The 18,337-nt window shown below is 45.1% G+C and overlaps 1 protein-coding gene across 1 annotated transcript in view; it reads left to right on the top strand.

The window, feature by feature from the left end:
- CACNA1E (calcium voltage-gated channel subunit alpha1 E) overlaps nucleotides 1–18,337 on the top strand; it is a 430,764-nt gene that overhangs the window by 320,148 nt on the left and 92,279 nt on the right. The window contains exon 26 of the mRNA XM_056844152.1: nucleotides 15,049–15,145. Within this exon, the coding sequence (XP_056700130.1) occupies nucleotides 15,049–15,145 (97 nt within the window). The remainder of the gene's footprint in view (nucleotides 1–15,048; nucleotides 15,146–18,337) is intronic.

Below are 18,337 nucleotides of genomic sequence, written 5' to 3'. Positions count from 1 at the left end.
TTATGCATGCCATTTCCGACCATCAGAGGTTGCTTCTCTCTTCCCCCCTTTGTTTCCCCACGTTTGCCTGCATTTTGAGGGACCTGTTTTATCTCAAATTTGTAAACACAGGCAAAATGCAGGGAAACGCAGTGGGAGAGCGAGGCAACCTCTGACAGCGAATGAAACAGCCATGCATAAAAGACCGTGAAGGAGTATTTTGCCCTCTCTGAATGGCAGCGTTGGAGGAGGGGGATGCCTGGATTTGTTTCCCCACTCTTACACACAAAGCCAGCTGGGTGACCTTGGGCTAGTCACAGTTCTCTTAGGGCAAAAATGCATGGTTGCTTTAGCCTCCTTTATTCTCTGTTTCAGCCAGGATTCAGCCAGGATTGAACGCATGCGTTTCGTCGAATGTGCATTCGATTCTGGCTGAAACAGGGAATAAAGGAGGCTAAAGCGACCCTGCATTTTCGTCCTTAGAGATCTCTCAGCCACACCTCCCTCCCTGGGTGTCTGTTGTGGGGAGGGGAAGGGAAGGTGATTGTAAGGTGATTGTAACTTTCTCCTTAGAGAAAGTTGGCATATAAAAACCAACTCCTCTTCCTCCTCCTCTTCTTCTTCTGTTCCTCCCTTTGAGCTACTCTGTGCTTCACTGGTTGTGTTGATGGCTTTAAAGGGAAAAGGTTGTCCAGATTGCTCACTTCTTAACTTTGATTTGGATGTATTTGAGATTAGATTACAGGAAAGCAGGGGGCTGCAGCCCAGACAAGGACAGATGGAGCAGGGGAAATAGCTCTGGAGCAAGCCAAGCAGAGCAGCCTCTGTGGTGCTAAAACCAACACTGCAAGGTAGGAATTGCCAGCTCCAGGTTGGGAAATCCCTGGAGATTTGGGGGGTGGAGCCTGAGGAGGGTGATGGGATGGGAGGGACTTCAGTGGGGTAAACTGCCATAGAGTCCACCTTCCAAAGCAGCCATTTTCTCCAGGTAGGGTTGCCAGCTCCTGGTTGGAAAATACCTGCAGGTTTTGGGGGCAGAGCCTGAGGAGTGCAGGATTTGGAGAGAGGAGGGACTTCAATGCCATCGAGTCCAATTGCCGAAGTGGCCATTTTCTCCAGGGAAACATCTCTGTTGGCTGGAGATCAGTTGGTACCATACAGGTACCAGTAAGCTTTCCCCAGTAGGCATAAAAGCAACTCTGGGGTGTTTTTTTCTAGCAAGAAAATGTCAGAGGAGGAAAGGGTTAAAGTTTCACCTACTTTTCCAATTCTTGCTAAAGCAATCCATGCAGCTGCATTTGCAAAAGAAAAAAAAAACTATTTGAAACAACCACAGAAGAAACCTTAATATGTGTTTGGGTCAAACCTCAGATGGCAGATTTTATCCAATGTTGATGGGCGGCAGCACTGGAGCTACCAGGTCCCTCTTCATCGCTGGCGGGAGGTTTTTTGGGAGGAGCCTGAGGAGGGTGGATCTTGGGGAGAGGAGGGACTTCAGTGTCATAGAGTCCAATCACCAAAGCGGCCATTTTCACCAGGTGAACTGTTCTTTATAGGCTGGAGATCAGTTGTAAAAGCAGGGGATCTCCAGCCACCACCTGGAGATTAGCAAACAAAGGTTAGCCTGCTGTATGATAGTTATGCAATAGAATCAGCTACTAAACAGCTAACGTTGGTCCCTGAAGAAGACTTATTAGTCGAAACAGAGTGACAACCAGATTTCTGTAAAGAAGAATCATACTTCACTACAATAAGTGAAGCTTGGAACCACACAATTATATACACTGAGTAGCAGTAATATAGCTGTTTTTTGCATCATTGTAATACTGTACTCATATGCACAAAACGTTGTCCGTCCGTGGATCTGCTGTTCTTATAAGTTGTCTATGTACTATAAGTTGTGTATATATATATGTGATATGAAAATATATCACTAATATTTCATTTTACAAAATTGTTATAGTATAATTTTTTGGCAATTACTACTGATTCTATTGCATAACCACCTGGAGGTTGGCAACCCTAGGCAGCACACTGTCTGTTATTTAATGGTAGTCGGGGTTGTGTTTTTTTTACTGAGATGGAAGGAGGCCATTTGAATTTTCCTCCTCAGCTGCCAAAATATGCAGGACAAGTATTATATCTTGTTTCTTCATCACCACTGACTTTGTGAACTGAAGTGGAGGAAATACAAGCTAATTAAAGTAGGTACCCTGCAGAGTAACAGGGTACCGTAGATGGAAACCGGGTGCCAGGGTAACAGGGTACCGTAGATGGTAACAGGGTACCGTAGATGGTACCGTAGATGGAAACCATCTACGGAGAAGGCATCCCTCCTCCACCTCCGTAGCAGTTCTGAACGCGGCAAAATCTGGAGTTCATTGTCATCCGCCCCCACAACACCCAATACCGCAGCCTGGTTTTGAGACGGTAGCTCATCTTCCAAAAATTTTAAAAGCTTCCATTAAGAAGGCAGCATTTTTGTTCCCTGTTGGTGAAAACAATAGATAAATTACAGGGCGGTGCTTTTCAGTTAGATAGTCTGAAAAAAAATTGTTAAGTATGAGACAAGCTAGACAATGGGACAAATCTCTTGCAGAAAGAAAGTAAAAAGCTGTGCATTTTCTTTTCTAGTAATGCATAATGATTGTGTTTCATTTTATAATTTCAAGCCATGAGAGCACTCTTGCAAACTAATTTCATACCCGAAAGTGCCTTGCTGCTCCCTGGTCCTCTGTTTACGTGTGTGTGTGTGTGTGTGTGTGTGTGTGTGTGTGTGTGTGAGTGAGTGTGTGAATGAGTGAGTGTGTATGTGTGACCTGACTACATATTACACATCCTCAGGTCATGCCCAAGTCTGCTATGAAGACTTTCAATCACATGTGAGTTACAAGTTCCTGACTAGGAACCAGGGTTGCCAACCTCCAGGTAGTAGCTGGAGATCTCCTGCTATTACAACTGATCTCCAGCCAAGAAAGATCAGTTCACCTGGAGGAAATGGCCACTTTGGCTATTTGACTCTATGGCATTGAAGTCCCTCCCCTCCCCAAACCCCGCCCTCCTCAGGCTCCACCCAAAAACCTCCCACCAGTGGAGAGGGAGGGACCTGGCGACTCTACTAGGAACTCAATTCACTTGGGGGGGGGGCTGGTTTGGATCCGGACTGTAGCGGTGGGGAGAAGGATGCTATGTAGCATTGCCAATTCTAGGTTGGGACATTCCTAGAGGTTTGGGGGTGGAGCCTGGGTTGAGCGGGATTTAGAAAGGGAAGGGACCTCAGCAAGGTATAATGCCACAGAGTCCACTCTCCAGAGTAGCCATGTTTTCCAGGGGAACTAATCTCTGTAGTCTAAAGATAAACTGGAATTCTGGAAGGTCTCCAGGCCCCACCTGAAGGTTGGGGACACTAGCGTTATGGCTTCCTCCCAGTACTTCCCATAGAGGAAACCAGTGGCACCATTCCTCCTCTGGGCTGCATATAGGGTTGCCAACCTCCAGGTGGTAGCTGGAGATCTCCTGCTATTACAACTGACCTCCAGGCGACAGAGATCAGTTCGCCTGGAGAAAATGGCCACTTGGGCAATTGGACTCTATGGCATTGAAGTCTCTCCCCTTCCCAAACCCCGCCCTCCTCAGGCTCCACCCCGAAAATCTCCTGGTATTTCCCAACTCGGAGCCGGCAGCCCTATCCATTGCACAAAAACACTGTAGCAAAAAGAACCTTCATGGAACCTTACACATCATTATATCTAGACTGGCGAAGAGGGGCCTGGTAACCCTAGCTCTGTCCTCTAAATTACACCTTAAGCCTCCAGTGTTCTCGCTGGTCCCAAAGTAGGGTTACTAGGTCCCCTCTTGCTATCAGGGGGAATGTCTGAGTGTGTGTGGGGGGGGCGATTTGCGAGTGCGTAGTGTGCGCACATAATAATGTCCATTCCAGGGTAAACCCGGAAGCGACTGGGATGCTCTAGGTTTAGGACATCCCTCAAAAATGTGCTCAAATTTCCTCAAAAAAAATTGGGGAAATGTACTAGAGCATCCCCATCAAACCTGGACATGATGGGGCCACTATAGCATATTCCTCCAAAAACTCTATGGTTTCCATAGTTTTTTGAGGGATGTGCTAGAGCATCCCAATCGCTTCTGGGTTTACCTTGGAAGAGACATTATTGTGCCACGCCACGTCACACAGGTGTGGGATTGTCCCTCTGTTTCTCCCACCGGCCAGCTGAGGAGTGGAGAGCAGGCCTTCTAATTGGCGGGCAATTGCTTGCCATTAACAGGCACCTGGCAACCTTATCCAAAGGAAATGTATCCCTGTAGAATTCTGTGAGCATTCCTCAACTCTCAGAGAACATAGCAATGTTGGAAGTAAGAGAGAACTCATGATTTGATTTTTTTTTAACAAAACTACCATTTGTACAGAATGTTTTCTTATCCCGTGTTATGAAGACACTCCAACACTGAAACTGACTAGAAAAATCAACATCTGAGCCTTAACTCACAGCCTTGCTCATTAAAATGTTCCCTTGCCAACTAAAAGTGAGGACATAAATTAATCAACAAACATTTTAGTTGATTAATCTATTGATTAAGGAAGGCAGTCTTGATAGGCCATTACCCAAGTGTCTGTAAAGGAGGCTTCATCCAGGAACTGGTTTGCAAGTTCCATTGAAGTTAATGGTAATTTTGCAACCGTGCCAGTATGAACTTCCTTTCATTTCAATGGGTATGTGTAGGAGAATTCCCCGTTGATTGTCCTTAAGGCTTTGGCCGTTCAGAATTCATTGGTCATCTTGGAAGGAAAGGACCAAACTTGCTTGCCTGCTAGAAAACAGGGTGTAAGGTAAAAGGTAAAGGTCCCCTGTGCAAGCTCCGGGTCATTCCTGACCCATGGGGTGACGTCATATCCCGATGTTTACTAGGCAGACTTGTTTTATGAGGTGGTTTGCCAGTGCCTTCCCCAGTCATCTTCCCTTTACCTCCAGCAAGCTGGGTACTCATTTGACCGACCTTGGAAGGATGGAAGGCTGAGTCAACCTTGAGCCGGCTCCCTGAAACCAACTTCCGTTGGGATCGAACTAAGGTCGTAAGCAGAGCTTGGACTGCAGTACTGCAGCTTACCACTCTGTGCCACGGGGCTCTTAAACAGGATGTAGGTGTGGGTAAAAGGTTATTCTGACCTCATGGGCAAAGCACCAATAGATCTACAGTGAAACCTTTGCTGTTTGGCATGTTCATTAATGACCTGGAGAAACAAGTGTAGAATGCAGTGATGAAAATATTCTATGAAACTACTTTATACCAAGTCAGACCTTTGGTCCATCTAGCTCAGTATTGTCTGCTCTGGTTGGCAGCAGCTTCCCAAGGTCTCGGGTGAGAAGAGTCTTTCCCAACCCTTGCTATGCTTTTTAACTAGGGGTGCCAATCTCCAGTTACTAGCTGGAGATCTTCTGCTATTACAACTGATCTCCAGCCAATAGAGATCAGTTCACCTGGAGAAAATGGTCGTTTTAGCAATTGGGCTCTATGGCATTGAAGTCCCTCCCCTCCCCAAACCCCATCCTCCTTAGGCCCCACCCCAAAAACCTCCCGCTGGTGGCAAAGAGGGACCTGGCAACCATATTTTTAATGGAAGATGCCAAGGACTGAACCTGCGATCTTCTGCATGGAACATGTGGTCTACCACTGAGCCACAGCTCCGCAGAAAGACCTCTGGCTCAGAGAACAAAGCAGCTCATTTGTATGTAGAAGATCCCATATTACACATGTATGAACATTAATTAGAAATACGATCAAAGGCTAATGTAAAGCAGAAAGCAGGCTGCAACGGCAGAAAGTTGCTGATGAACCTTCCCTACCAAGGTGACTGAGCAATAAAGCAGCAGGTAATATCTAGCACTGATAAGTGCAAAGAAATGCACAATGGAAAAATAGCACTAATTATAGTTCTAATTATACAATGCACAGTGTTGGAAGTGAAACCAGCTGTTATTGCTCAGGAGTGAGAACTTTTAAAGTGTACTCAGAATACCAGCAGAATATATGGCAATAATTAATGTTAATAATCAATATATACATATATAAAATCCAGTTCCCTCCCAGCATGATTCCCTTACTTTGGTCAAGTCTCAGGTAGCGGAGACCTGCCCAAGTGGTGGGGGAACATTTAAATGTTCTCTCAGCCGTGCGGGAGCTGATCGGAGAGAAGCAGCTCCCACACAGCTGGGAAAAGACAGCGTGTGTATAGAATACCCAGTCGGTAGTAATATGTCCACAGATGAACTTGCCTGATTGTTAAGACTGTTCTTAGAAGCCCCCTCTGAGTGTTCCCACTTTCAGAGGTAAGGTGGGTGGTGTGATAAAACAAGGGCATCGTTTTGGAGAAGAATGGGGGTTTACACAGCTGGCGAATGTCCCGAGGTACTAACCCTCGGTGAGGAGCCCATATCACCACCCCAGCAGGTTTGAGAAGTTGAACTTGTATTCACCGCTATCAAGGGAATCTTTTATGGATATGCCAGTTTAGTCCTTCTGAAATCTAAACTACCTCTTTTTTCTCTCTCTTAATAAACTGTTCTTCAAACAAAGAACCTCCTGGCTATCTTCGATTGTTTACTCTAAACTTGAGCACACACTTTAGGAGTATGTTAGAGCGGTTTCTCAGTGGAACAGGCTTCCTTGGGAGGTGGTGAGCTCTCCTTCCCTGGAAGTTTTGAAGCAGAGGCCATATGGCCATCTGTCAGCAATGCTGATCCTATGGCCTTAGGCAGATCATGAGAGGGAGGGCATCTTGGCCATCCTCTGGGGATGGAGTTGGGGTCACTGGGGGTGTGGAGGTGTCATGGGCCCTGCCTTGGGAGCTGAGGACTCGGAGGACTCTGAAGCTGAAGTGGAGGAACAGGTTGCCTCTGGGCCTTCAGTACCTCCATTGCAGTCAGTAGCACAGGAGCCTGAAACAACTCAGCAGGAACCACAGCTAGGCAGAGAGATGGAACAAGGGCAGACAGAAGCTACTCTTCCCCCAACCCCTGCAGCAGAAGCTGAGAATGGCAGCCCTCCAAGCTCACCTGAACCTGATAGGCATATCAGGACTCGGCAGCGTGTGGTTTTGCAGGGTAAAAGGAGGAGTGCTCGCTTGGAGAGAACTCAGCAGACAGAGAACTGGTGCTGAGTCTTTTCAGGATGAAGCCTAGCTTGGAAGTGCACTGACTGATAAAGGCAGTGCAGGCATGCTTTCACTTTGCGGAAGCAACCGTGCAGTTTCTCTGTGTTCCTGCTACTGCCTCTGATTAATCTTTCCGGCCATTGACTCCTGCCTGCTTTGACGACGCCTCTGACTTCTGACCCTGGTAGGTAGCATAATCTTTGTCGCCTGCTCCGAAAGGGGCTAAATACCTCCCGCATGTCTGAGGACTGCGGGCACCGCCCAGCCCTTGGCCTACGCCGGCACAGGAGGGGAGGTTGTTGTGAATTTTCTGCATTGTGCGGGGGGTTGGACTAGGTGACCCTGGAGGTACATTCCAACTCTTTGATTCTATATGACCTGTTGTGGCCATGCAAATCCAGGCAGCCCCCCCCCCCCATCTTTTTCTTGGGTTTTGCACAAGTTTCCAACAGGGACTGGCAGCCAACTGCAAGACCCCAGTGTCACCTCCTTGTGAAAGTGCCTGATTTGGGTCAGGACCAGTGGAAGAGGGACTACTGCCTCCACACACACACACCCCACACACACACAATGCCAGTTTCTGGAGCCAGTGCAGAGGGGCATTTTTTGCTCCATAAGGAGGCTGCACTTGCAAGTATTGAGTACATATCAGACCCCTGGCAGGGCAAATTATGCCCCCTGGGCCAATTAGGCTCCAAAAAATGGTGTGCAGGGAGGGGGTGCCCCTTCTCCCTCTGCACCATGGCCCTGATCCTAATCTGCCCCCTGTTGTGTTTTTAAACAGAGTTGCCCATAAAGAACTCGCAACTGCTTTAGGGTTGCAAGTCCCTGTAAAGACATAAAATGTAACATGTAGTTTGGCCCTTTGTACCTTAGTAAGACTATTCCCAGTTTTTTGAGAGGGAGGGAAGGAAGAAACTTTTAACTTTACTGGTAATTAAAGCCAAAAACCATGTAGTTGAACAAGAAAATGACTTAACAACTGAACGAAGAGAGACATTTACTTCTGTCAGTAAATGCAGTGCTCCTATCCTAAATCTAAATACTAATATTGGGAAAGTAAGAGGTGAAGTTGTCTTTAAGTTATCAAATTTCAACATCCATTTTTTGTCCTACTTAAAAAGTAAGTCACCCTCCTGAAGCCAAATTTTCCAGCAGGCAGGTACCTTTGCACAAGAGAATGGGGGATAAAATAGAGGAGGGAGAGCAAAGTGGGACCACCTCTTGTGCACCTTTCTCCTAGCAGGAGATAGGTGTGCAAACAGGAGAAGGGCTCATGAGCAAGAGAGTGAGCAGGTAGGAGAAGGGTGCAGGGACAAGCAACAGAGGATGGGGCAAGTGCGCATGTGGTTAGGAAGTGGGACAATAGCGAGGAGGAGTGGGATGAAGACAATAAGCCCCACGGAAATCCCTGGGTCTCAGCAGCTGCCCTGCTTCAAGGTATGCTGCTGCTGGCCCTGGCAGGAGAATTGTGTGTTCATGAGAGGGAGGGCATCTTGGCCATCTTCTGGGCATGGAGTAGGGGTCACTGGGTGTGTGTGCAGGAGGTAGTTGTGAATTTCCTACATTGTGCAGGGGGTTGGACTAGATGACCCTGGTGGTCACTTCCAACTCCATGATTCTATGATTCTACCTGTACTTTCTAGAGGAATTGCAGCATTTAAAAGGTACTGAACAACTAAATAAACAACACTCGGACATAATTTGATTTTCAACCAATTAAGGAATAGTCCATTGAATAAATCGTCCATCTTTTTAACCAAAATTGATCCAACAATTTAAATATATTTTCATGTTCCCCAAAACATGATGTACGGATACCAAAATGTAAGATACTTTACAAAAGTTGTCACTCTTTATTAGAAAGAAGGCTTGTTTTGTTTTTGAGCTCTCACTACAGTAACAAATTAGAACCAGAATGTGGCCCCTTAGTCACAGTCCCAGCAATTAAGGTTTGCCCTTACCAATTAAAATTGGCCTCCATCAATTAATGAACTGAAGATTGCGCAATTAATCTGCAGCGTAAACCAATTAAAGCTTCCAGGCTTACTTAATGGGCACTTTTTTCATATGTGAGTACAATATGAATCTCCGGTTATACAGAAAATATGAAAAAAACATTGTATAAGCACAAAGTCAAGATTCTCCATGAAACTGATCATCCTGAGAGGCAGGGATGGCAATTGGAAAGGATGAAACATATTAAATCTGTGAACGTTGATTCCGTTCATTGGAAACACAGTGTGTGAGTCAATGTAATTCCAGTGTTTGTATGAGAGCTTTGAATGTGCTACTTGTTGAACAAGTTTTAATTAGTGTTCTGTTTACATGTGTTTATGGTTAGATCTGTCGTTGTGTTTAAAAAAAATTGTTGTAATCCTTACAAAAAGAGCTCTCGAATCACAAGCATCCTTTGTCTTGAAGGATCTCCCTTCAGAGATTTCCCAAGGATGTTTGACAAAGAACGTGGTTCTTTCACTGGGCTAGTGAGATTTCTCGTTCGTAGTTCAAAACTAGCTCAAAATTCAAAGCTCTGTTCCTGCTGGCCTCAATATTTTTGCGCTGGCTCTGAAATTTGGTGTGTGTGTGGTTTTTTTAAACACAACGTTGAGCATTGTCTGAAGTGTTTTGCGATTAATGCACACACTCAGTCAGATAGGTAACAGCGTCAGTCAGTTGTCCAGAGTGGGAAGGGATTAGGGGGATCACCTTGTGACTGGTGATACAAATTCCAAATTTCAATACCTTTATTGGCATACCATCAAGCAGTTGATCAAATAAAACAAAGCCTCTAAACATCGTTTAACCTCCGCCTCTTAACAATTTCATCAAAAAAATTAGACACAGATTCAATAGTCTCAGAATCTCGGGAGGATAACAACAATTTGATGTTACTATCATCAGCTTGATCTACATGATTTGAGAGAAAGGGATCTAAAAGGACCGCACAAATTTCACAATAAAATGGACAATACAAGAGCATATGGTCAATACTTTCTATCTCCCCCAGGGCACATTTACACACCCTGGCAGAGTATGGAATTTTCTTTTATCTCCCATACAAAATAGCAGAAGGGAGAACATTAAAACGGGCTAACATAAATGCCCTCCGGAGATGAGGGACAGTAAGACAGGACAAGTACTCTGGCATGGAATTTGATATTCCCCATAGCAGTGCTGAGCATCTTCCAAAAGCTAGACTTCTAAGTTCTTGCATTTCAACATCAATAATTCTTTGCTTGATCAAAGCATATGCTGCTCTCTCAGAAAGGAGCACCATATCCTCAACACTGAACCCCAAAACAGTAATTCTGTGACTGATGATACACATGTGGGTCCTTCTGTGCTGGGGGAACTTTGCAGAATAGGGAAATGTGCTTGCATTGCCCATTGGCTGCAAGTATTTTCTCATTCATCAAGGGACATACAAAGGGAAACCTGTTTCCCTGCTAGCACAGCTCTTGCCAGATCTTGAACACATGAAGCTGCCTTATACTGAATCAGACCCTTGGTCCACCAAAATCAGTATGATCTACTCAAACCAGCAGTGGCTCTTCAGGGTCTGAGGCAAGGGTCTTTCACACCATCTACATGCCTAGTCCCTACATGCCTAACGTTTCAACCGCTCCTCATAGGGAAGTTGCTCTAGTCCCCTGATCATTTTGGTTGCTCTTTTTTTAGGCGTGGTGACCAGAACTGTACACCATATTCCAAGTGTGGCACAAGAACAGTATGATAGCAGCAGTTTTATTCTCTATTCCTTGCCTAATTATGGCCTTCTGGAATTTGTTGTTCTTGACTAATCTTTGGTGCTGCCCCCATTTGGAATCCCAGTGTCAAACTATGGGCTGTGCAAGAGATCTTTGTGGCACCTGAATTTGGCCGGAGGCTGCAGAACTGGACAGCCGTTATCCCTTTCCCCCCATGTTGTTTTCCCAATAGAAAACAGCCTACTTTTCCCAACGTTCCAGTCATTCCACAGACAAGCACAATATGGCTGACTGTCTTTTTCCCCCTTGTGTGGCTAATAGTATTTGGGATATGACACCATCTGGAAAACAATACAGAAGGGAAAGGCTAAACCTCCCCTTGCTCACCCCTGTAGTTCTGACCTATATAAATAAAGTCATGAAATCCGATCGCAGATCTTTCACATATCATATAGTTTGGCCCTCAGATTATGTTAGTTCAAATGTAACAATACGCTATTTTTGTTTAAACTTCTAAGCTTAATTACAAGTGCAGCAGAAAAAGGTGAAACTTATTTTTTTCTCATTTTTGCTGGCTAATAAAGATATGAAATTGTTTTATTGTTGACATGTGAACCAAGGAACATTATGCCCCGCTTGTTCTAATTCCTTGACACGGTGACTTTCTAAAAGATATCAAGGTGCAATTTCCTATCTTTCCAGAATTATATGTACAAAGTTAATTCTCTAACCACATTTCCATAACCCTTACCTTTTAAAACATTTTCCATAATCTAACCAAAACTGTTCCATGATGCAATGAGATAATGTCTACATGTATCATATCCATTAAATAGTTGTTTTAATTTTTATATGAATGTGGGTAACAGATAACATTTAGTACCCTCTATTTCAGCCTAAATGGGCCAAATTCTTATGAATATGATTAGACTAGGACGATTGATTTGACTTCATAGAATTCTGGTCTGCAATATCTGTTGAAATATGCCATTATTTACTGCTTCTAGAGTTTGTTTTCTGATCCTTCAATCTATTGAACTTATTCTTCTAATAATATTATGTCCAGGAAAACTGGCAAGTCTAGCAGCAATATAAGGTAATTGTTTTCATACTTCCTGCTTTCTGGGAACACTTTCCACTTTGATACATGTTGTCATCATATCACAATGGAGAGGATTCTGGGATATTTTTAGGGTACACATTCAGTGTGAGCCAGCATGGGGTAGTGGTTAAGAGCAGCGGACTCTAATCTGGAGAAACAGGTTTGATTCCCCCCTCCTCCACATGAAGCCTGCTGGGTGACCTTGGGCCAATAACAGTTATTTGAGAACTCTCTCAGCCCACATGGAGGCAGGCAATGGCACACTACCTTCGAACATCTCTTGCTTTGAAAACCCTACAGGGTTGCCATAAGTCAGCTGTAGCCTGTCGGCACACACACATTCAGTGCAAACATGCAACCGACTGGGCTTTTTGTGTCCCTGGTATCGCTCTGCTGGAATTGAATGGTGTACATTTTGCAATACGTTCAACACAAACCTGTGGCTATACATTACAAGGGAAGATCAAGAATTGTGGGCAACCCCACAGTGCTGAACTCTCAGTGAAGAATCCCTAGTAAACTTCCTCAAAGGAGCTATTAAGCTTGAAATTCACTGATGAAAGGGGAAATACTTTTTTTACAGGCACAGAAAACCACAGTTCTACATAGTCTTCCACAAGCTAGTGTGGTGGTGGTTAGAGTGTCTGGGAGACCCAGGTTCAAATCTGTCATGGGTACTGACGTTAGTCAGTCTCTCTCAGCCTAAATGGAAGATGGCGGAATGTTGTCGTAAGCTGCTTTGGATCCCCAATGGGTAGGGTTTCCAACTAGCTGGAGATCCCCTGCTATTACAACTGGTCTCCAACTGATAGAGATCAGTTCATTTGGTGAAAATGACCGCTTTGGCAATTGGGACTCTATGGCACTGAAGTCCCTCCCCTTCCTAAATCCCATCCTCCTCAGGCTCCGCCCCAAAAACCTCCCATTGGTTGCAAAGAAGGTCCTGGCAACCCTAAGTCCAACTCCCTTCTCAATGCCGGGAATCCAGAACGAGAGCATTCCTGACAGATGGCAATCTGGCATCTGCTTGAAGACCTACAGTGCAGGAGCATATCCCCTCCCTCCCTTAATTGGTTTTGTTATCGAATGGCTTATACCATTTGGAAATTTCTCCTAATGTTCAACAAAAATCTACCCTCTTTAACTATTAGCTGTACAGTGCAATCTTATTCACAGTTACACCTTTCTAAGCCCATTGGCTCCTGCATGGAAGATTTGGCCATTTATGTGTGTGTAAATTGCCAAGATTAGGTTAATTCATGCCATCGTGTATTCCCAATTACTATGTATGGATGTGAAAGCTGGACGATGAAGAAAGCTGACAGGAAGAAAGTAGATGCCTTTGAAATGTGGTGTTGTAGGAGAGTGTTACGGATACCATGGACAGCAATAAAACAAATCAGTGGGTTCTAGATCAAATCAAGCCTGAATTGACCCTAGAAGCTAAAATGACTAAACTGAGGCTATCGTATTTTGGTCACATTATGAGCAGGCAAGAGTCACTAGAGAAGATAGTCATGCTAGGAAAAGTTGAGGGCAGCAGGAAAAGAGGAAGACCCAACAAGAGATGGATTGACTCAATAAAGGAAACCACAGCCCTCAGTTTGCAAGACCTGAGCAAGGCTGTCAAAGATATGACATTTTGGAGGACATTGATTCATAGGGTCACCATGAGTCGGAAGCGATTTGACGGCACTTAACACACACACACGCAAATTGCCATCAAGTTGCAGCCAAGGTGACCCTGTAGGGTTTTCAAGGCAAGAGAAGCAGGGATGTTTCCCTGCGGTCACCCCCGCCGACTGCTTCGGGGCTTCTTTTTGATTATGCATGCCTTTTTCGCTTGTCAGAGGTCACCTCGCTCTTCCTGCGTGTTTTGCCTGCATTTTCCTGATGCTGTTTTGGCCAGAATCTGGAAAATGCGGGCAAAATGCATGGGGAGAGCAAGGCGACCTCTGACGGTCAAAAGGAAGCCCCAAAGCAGTTGGCAAGGGTGACAGCGGGGAAACATTCCTGCATAAAAGGCCTATCAGAAGTGGTTTGCCATTGCCTTTCTGTGCATAGCAACGCTGGAATTCTTTGGTGGTCTCCCATCCAAATACTAACCAGGGCCAACACTTCTTAACTTACAAGATCTGACGAGATCAGGCTAGCCTGGGCCATACAGGTCAGAATGTGTCTTACATACAAGTATAAATTCTTACATTGGTAGACCTCTCCAAAAGTACTCTAGCAAAGAGGCATTTTGCTGCTGCCATTTGATGAGAGAGACCTGAAAAGGGGGAACTGAATAATTGTTCAGCCCTGCCAGGCAAGGTGAGTTTATGACACATAGGACTCAGTGGCACGACGCCTTTGTGGCAGATGGTCCAACTCAGCATGAGTGTCAGATTGCCTGTTTTAACCTTGTTATCTCACTCTTTCTCGCAATAATAAGAGTTGAAGTTGGCAGTCCATTCAAGCGATAAGGGAATACTCTCAAGCTGTTGCTACCTTTTTGTGCTCTCAAGAAGCCTGATGGTTGTCACCATGGATCCCAATATATACAAATCTCTTTCCAGTATATGACTTAAACCTTGGCCCCGGCATAAGCTAGAATGAAGGTTTTCCGACTGTGTTCCAGGGAAACCCTGGGGTATGTCAAAAGACTTTGAGGAATTCTTCAATGAGAAGAACAGTAGTGGATGACACATTTCTCCAGAATGCAGCGTGCCTACAAATACCACTCTTCTCCCGCAGGTCCGCTCCCCCTCGCTTGAATTGAATGTGCCTCCTAGAACGCCCCCATAATCTTTTGCGGCACATGGGGATTTCTCAGCAGAAAGGTCAATGTGAAAGGGCTTCCCAGGAACACAGGAAGTTTGGAAACTATTGAGTAGTTCGGTGCTATGAAAGGTCGTTGTTGTTTTTCCTCCCTAAATTCTGCACACCAGCAAAGGCCTCTAGGGCCTAGATTTTACATCATAACTACTTATCAAAAAGAAAGGATTGTTGCTGAAGAGTTCCAGCGAGTTCAGCCTGTGTTTGAGAGGTTCTTTCCCTTTTGTTTTCTTGCTTTCGGTGGGTTGTTTCTCCTCCCAACTCTACAGGACCAATAAAGGCCGGGACATAAAAACCATAAAGTCTCTTCGGGTGTTGCGAGTCTTGAGGCCTTTGAAGACCATCAAGCGGCTGCCCAAACTCAAGGTATTGTCTTCTTCACCGCTGAAGTGCCAGCAACAGTCATTCTTCTTCAAAGCAGCTCCTGAACCGGTCCCACATGATGAACCACTAAGAAGGAACTGCACTGACAGCAGCCCTGAGGGAACAGTGGAAGGAGGAGACTTGAATCCCGCTGCTGCGACCAAAATTGTTTGTCCACAGCAGCGCCTGTTTCTAGGGTGACCAAATGCAAAGGATGATGGCAATTTTTTGTACCTTTAATGTAATTATTTATGTAGAAGTTGGGAAGATGCGGTTTGGGCATACGTGCACTTATAACTATAAATTAGTTGCACTGGTTTAATTATTGTTTCCAGTTATCAATTCCGAACGAATCCTGGGAGCTTTAGCTTGGTAAGGTTATTCTCTTTTGAAAGTCCGTCTTTTAGGAGGTGAGATTGGAGCCATTCCTGTAGGCCTTCTGAACGATGCTGCTGGAATTAAAGGCTTGGATCCTGGTATACCACCTAGGGTAGCCAGCTAAGGTTGCCAGGTCCCTCTTCGCCTCCGGCGGGAGGTTTTTGGGGCAGAGCCTGAGGCCAAAGCAGCCATTTTCTCCAGGTGAACTTATCTTTATCAGCTGGAGATCAGTTGTAATAGCAGAAGATCTCCAGCTACTACCTGGAGATTGGCATCCCTATTGGCAGCTCTGGGTCAGGAAATACCTGGAGATTTTGAGGGTGGAACCTGAGGAGGGTGGGGTCTGAAGAGGGAAGGGACTTCAATGCCATAGAGTCCAATTGCCAAAGCAGCCATTTTCTCCAGGGAAGCTGATCTCTGTCGCCTGGAGGTCAGTTGTAATAGTGGGAGATCTCCAGCCACCACCTGGAGGCTGGCAACCCTACTTCTGAACGATGTTGCTGGAATGGAAGGCTTGGATTTTAAGCAGTGTGAACAGAATTGCATTAGGAAGGTCAACTCCCCCCCCCCCCACACACACACACACTTCAGCCTTCTGTAGCCATCCTGAGATTGTGATCATGGGGAACAGTGTGGTGGTAATGTGGGAGTATGCAGCAGGAGGAAGGAATCCACAGAAATTACAAAATGCCGTTCCATCGGAGGGATGCCTGGTACACCACCTAAGATCTGCAGCTTAGGACCTAGGCTTCAGCAACAGGACAGCATTGGGTGCTAAGCGAGCTTTTGGGTTTTAGCTGCTTGCCAGGTTCTTTGTCTTTGGTTGCTACCTTATTGATATAAGTTGTCCTTTTATATTTCGATTATTGTGTGAGCTGTCTTGGAAGCCTTTAATAAGGGAAAAAGGCAAAATGTAAATGTAAAAAAACACCCTCCTCTTCTGGTAACTATAGTTTCCAAGATTTGCTAAGGGGGAGGGATTGACCAACCAGTTGTGGTCCCTTTGTCATACAGAAACAAGAGAAGCATGCCCACTCAAAATCTCCGCTCTGTAAAGCTATAAAATGCTTTGCCTCTGGTCATCCTGTGGTCTGCTGCTGTTGCTCTGGAAGCTTTTTATCCTTTCGCTGATTGTATCTCCATGCTAAAACTGCTTTTTGTAGAATTCGTCCCTGCAGTTCAGGGGTCTAAAATATTCCTCTTCGCGTGTTGATTATCATGTGGCAGCAAAGGTAAGCTACACGGATCATGCTGAAGCATCTGTGATTGTAAAATCAAAACAACAAATGCCATGTAATACTTTTTATGAGAACCAATCATAATGTAACAAAACAGTCTGCACAGTTTTTTCCCCAGTTCTCCAGAACTCTTCATTGGGCTGGAGATTTAAAAGAGAAAAAAGGTGGTGGCCAAGATGTTTCAGACCATGAAGTTAAGACCTCTGGTCTGTATCTTGCACGAGACATGTTGCAGTCCTAATTAGATGATATGGTGCTGAGAGGAGCTGATTTCAGGTTGAATCTAAGCCTTCTGGGAAGAAGGAAAAACAGTCATTATTTGAGAACATAAAAGCCAGCTGTTAATCTGGTTGACAGATCGTACCCAAAGAGTGCTAGTTAATGGTTCCTCGTCCACTTGAAGAGAAGTGACTAGTGGAGTTCCTCAGGGATCTGTGCTGGGCCCTGTGTTGTTCAACATCTTTATAAATGATTTGGATGAAGGAATAGAGGGGATGCTTATTAAATTTGCAGATGATACTAAATTGGGAGGGGTAGCAAATATGGTAGAAGACAGAGCCAAGATGCAGGATGATCTTGACAGGCTGGAGAAATGGGCTAGAACTAATAAAATGCACTTCAACAAAGACAAATTTTATTAGTTCTAGCCCATTTCTCCAGCCTGTCAAGATCATCCTGCATCTGTGTTTAGGTAGGAAAAATCAAATGCATAATTATAGGATGGGGGAGACTTGTTTGAGCAGTAGTGTGTGTGAAAAGGATCTTGGGGTCTTAGTAGACCAAACACTGAATATGAGTCAGCAGTGTGATGCTGTAACTAAAAAGGCAAATGCAGTCTTGGCCTGCATCAACAGAAGTATAGTGTCCAGATCAAGCGAAGTGATGGTATCGCTTTACTCTGCTCTGGTTAGACCTCAACTAGAGTACTGTGTTCAGTTTTGGGTACCACAATTTAAGAAAGATGTAGACAAGCTGGAACGTGTCCAGAGGAGGGCAACAAAGATGGTGAGGGGTCTGGAGACCAAGTCCTATGGGGAAAGGGTATGTTTAGCCTGAAGAGAAGACTGAGAGGGGATATGATAACCATGTTCAAGTACTGAAGGGCTGTCATATAGAGGAGGGTGCCAAGTTGTTTTCTGTTGCTCAAGAAGGTCGGACCAGAACCAACGGGTTGAAATTAAATCAAAAGAGTTTCCGTCTAGACATTAGGAAGAATTTTCTAACAGTTAGAGCGGTTCCTCAGTGGAACAGGCTTCCTCGGGAGGTGGTGAGCTCTCCTTCCCTGGAGGTTTTTAAGAAGAGGTTAGATGGCCAACTGTCAGCAATGCTGATTCTGTGACCTTAGGCAGATGATGAGAGGGGGGGCATCTCGGCCACCTTCTGGTCACTAGGGGTGTGGAGGGGGGAGGTAGTTTGGAATTTCCTGCATTGTGCAGGGGGTTGGACTTGATGGCCCTGGTGGTCCCTTCCAACTCTATGATTCTATGATTCTAATCAAATGTCTCTCTAGCACCAAATGTCTCTCTAGCACAGGTCCCATAAAAGGTCAAGAGCAAAGAGAAAATATGGTTCTCCCTAT

Source organism: Euleptes europaea, chromosome 2 (assembly GCF_029931775.1).
Source record: "Euleptes europaea isolate rEulEur1 chromosome 2, rEulEur1.hap1, whole genome shotgun sequence".
NCBI classification, from domain to species: domain Eukaryota; kingdom Metazoa; phylum Chordata; class Lepidosauria; order Squamata; family Sphaerodactylidae; genus Euleptes; species Euleptes europaea.
This window is presented reverse-complemented; position numbering and strand designations above follow the sequence as displayed.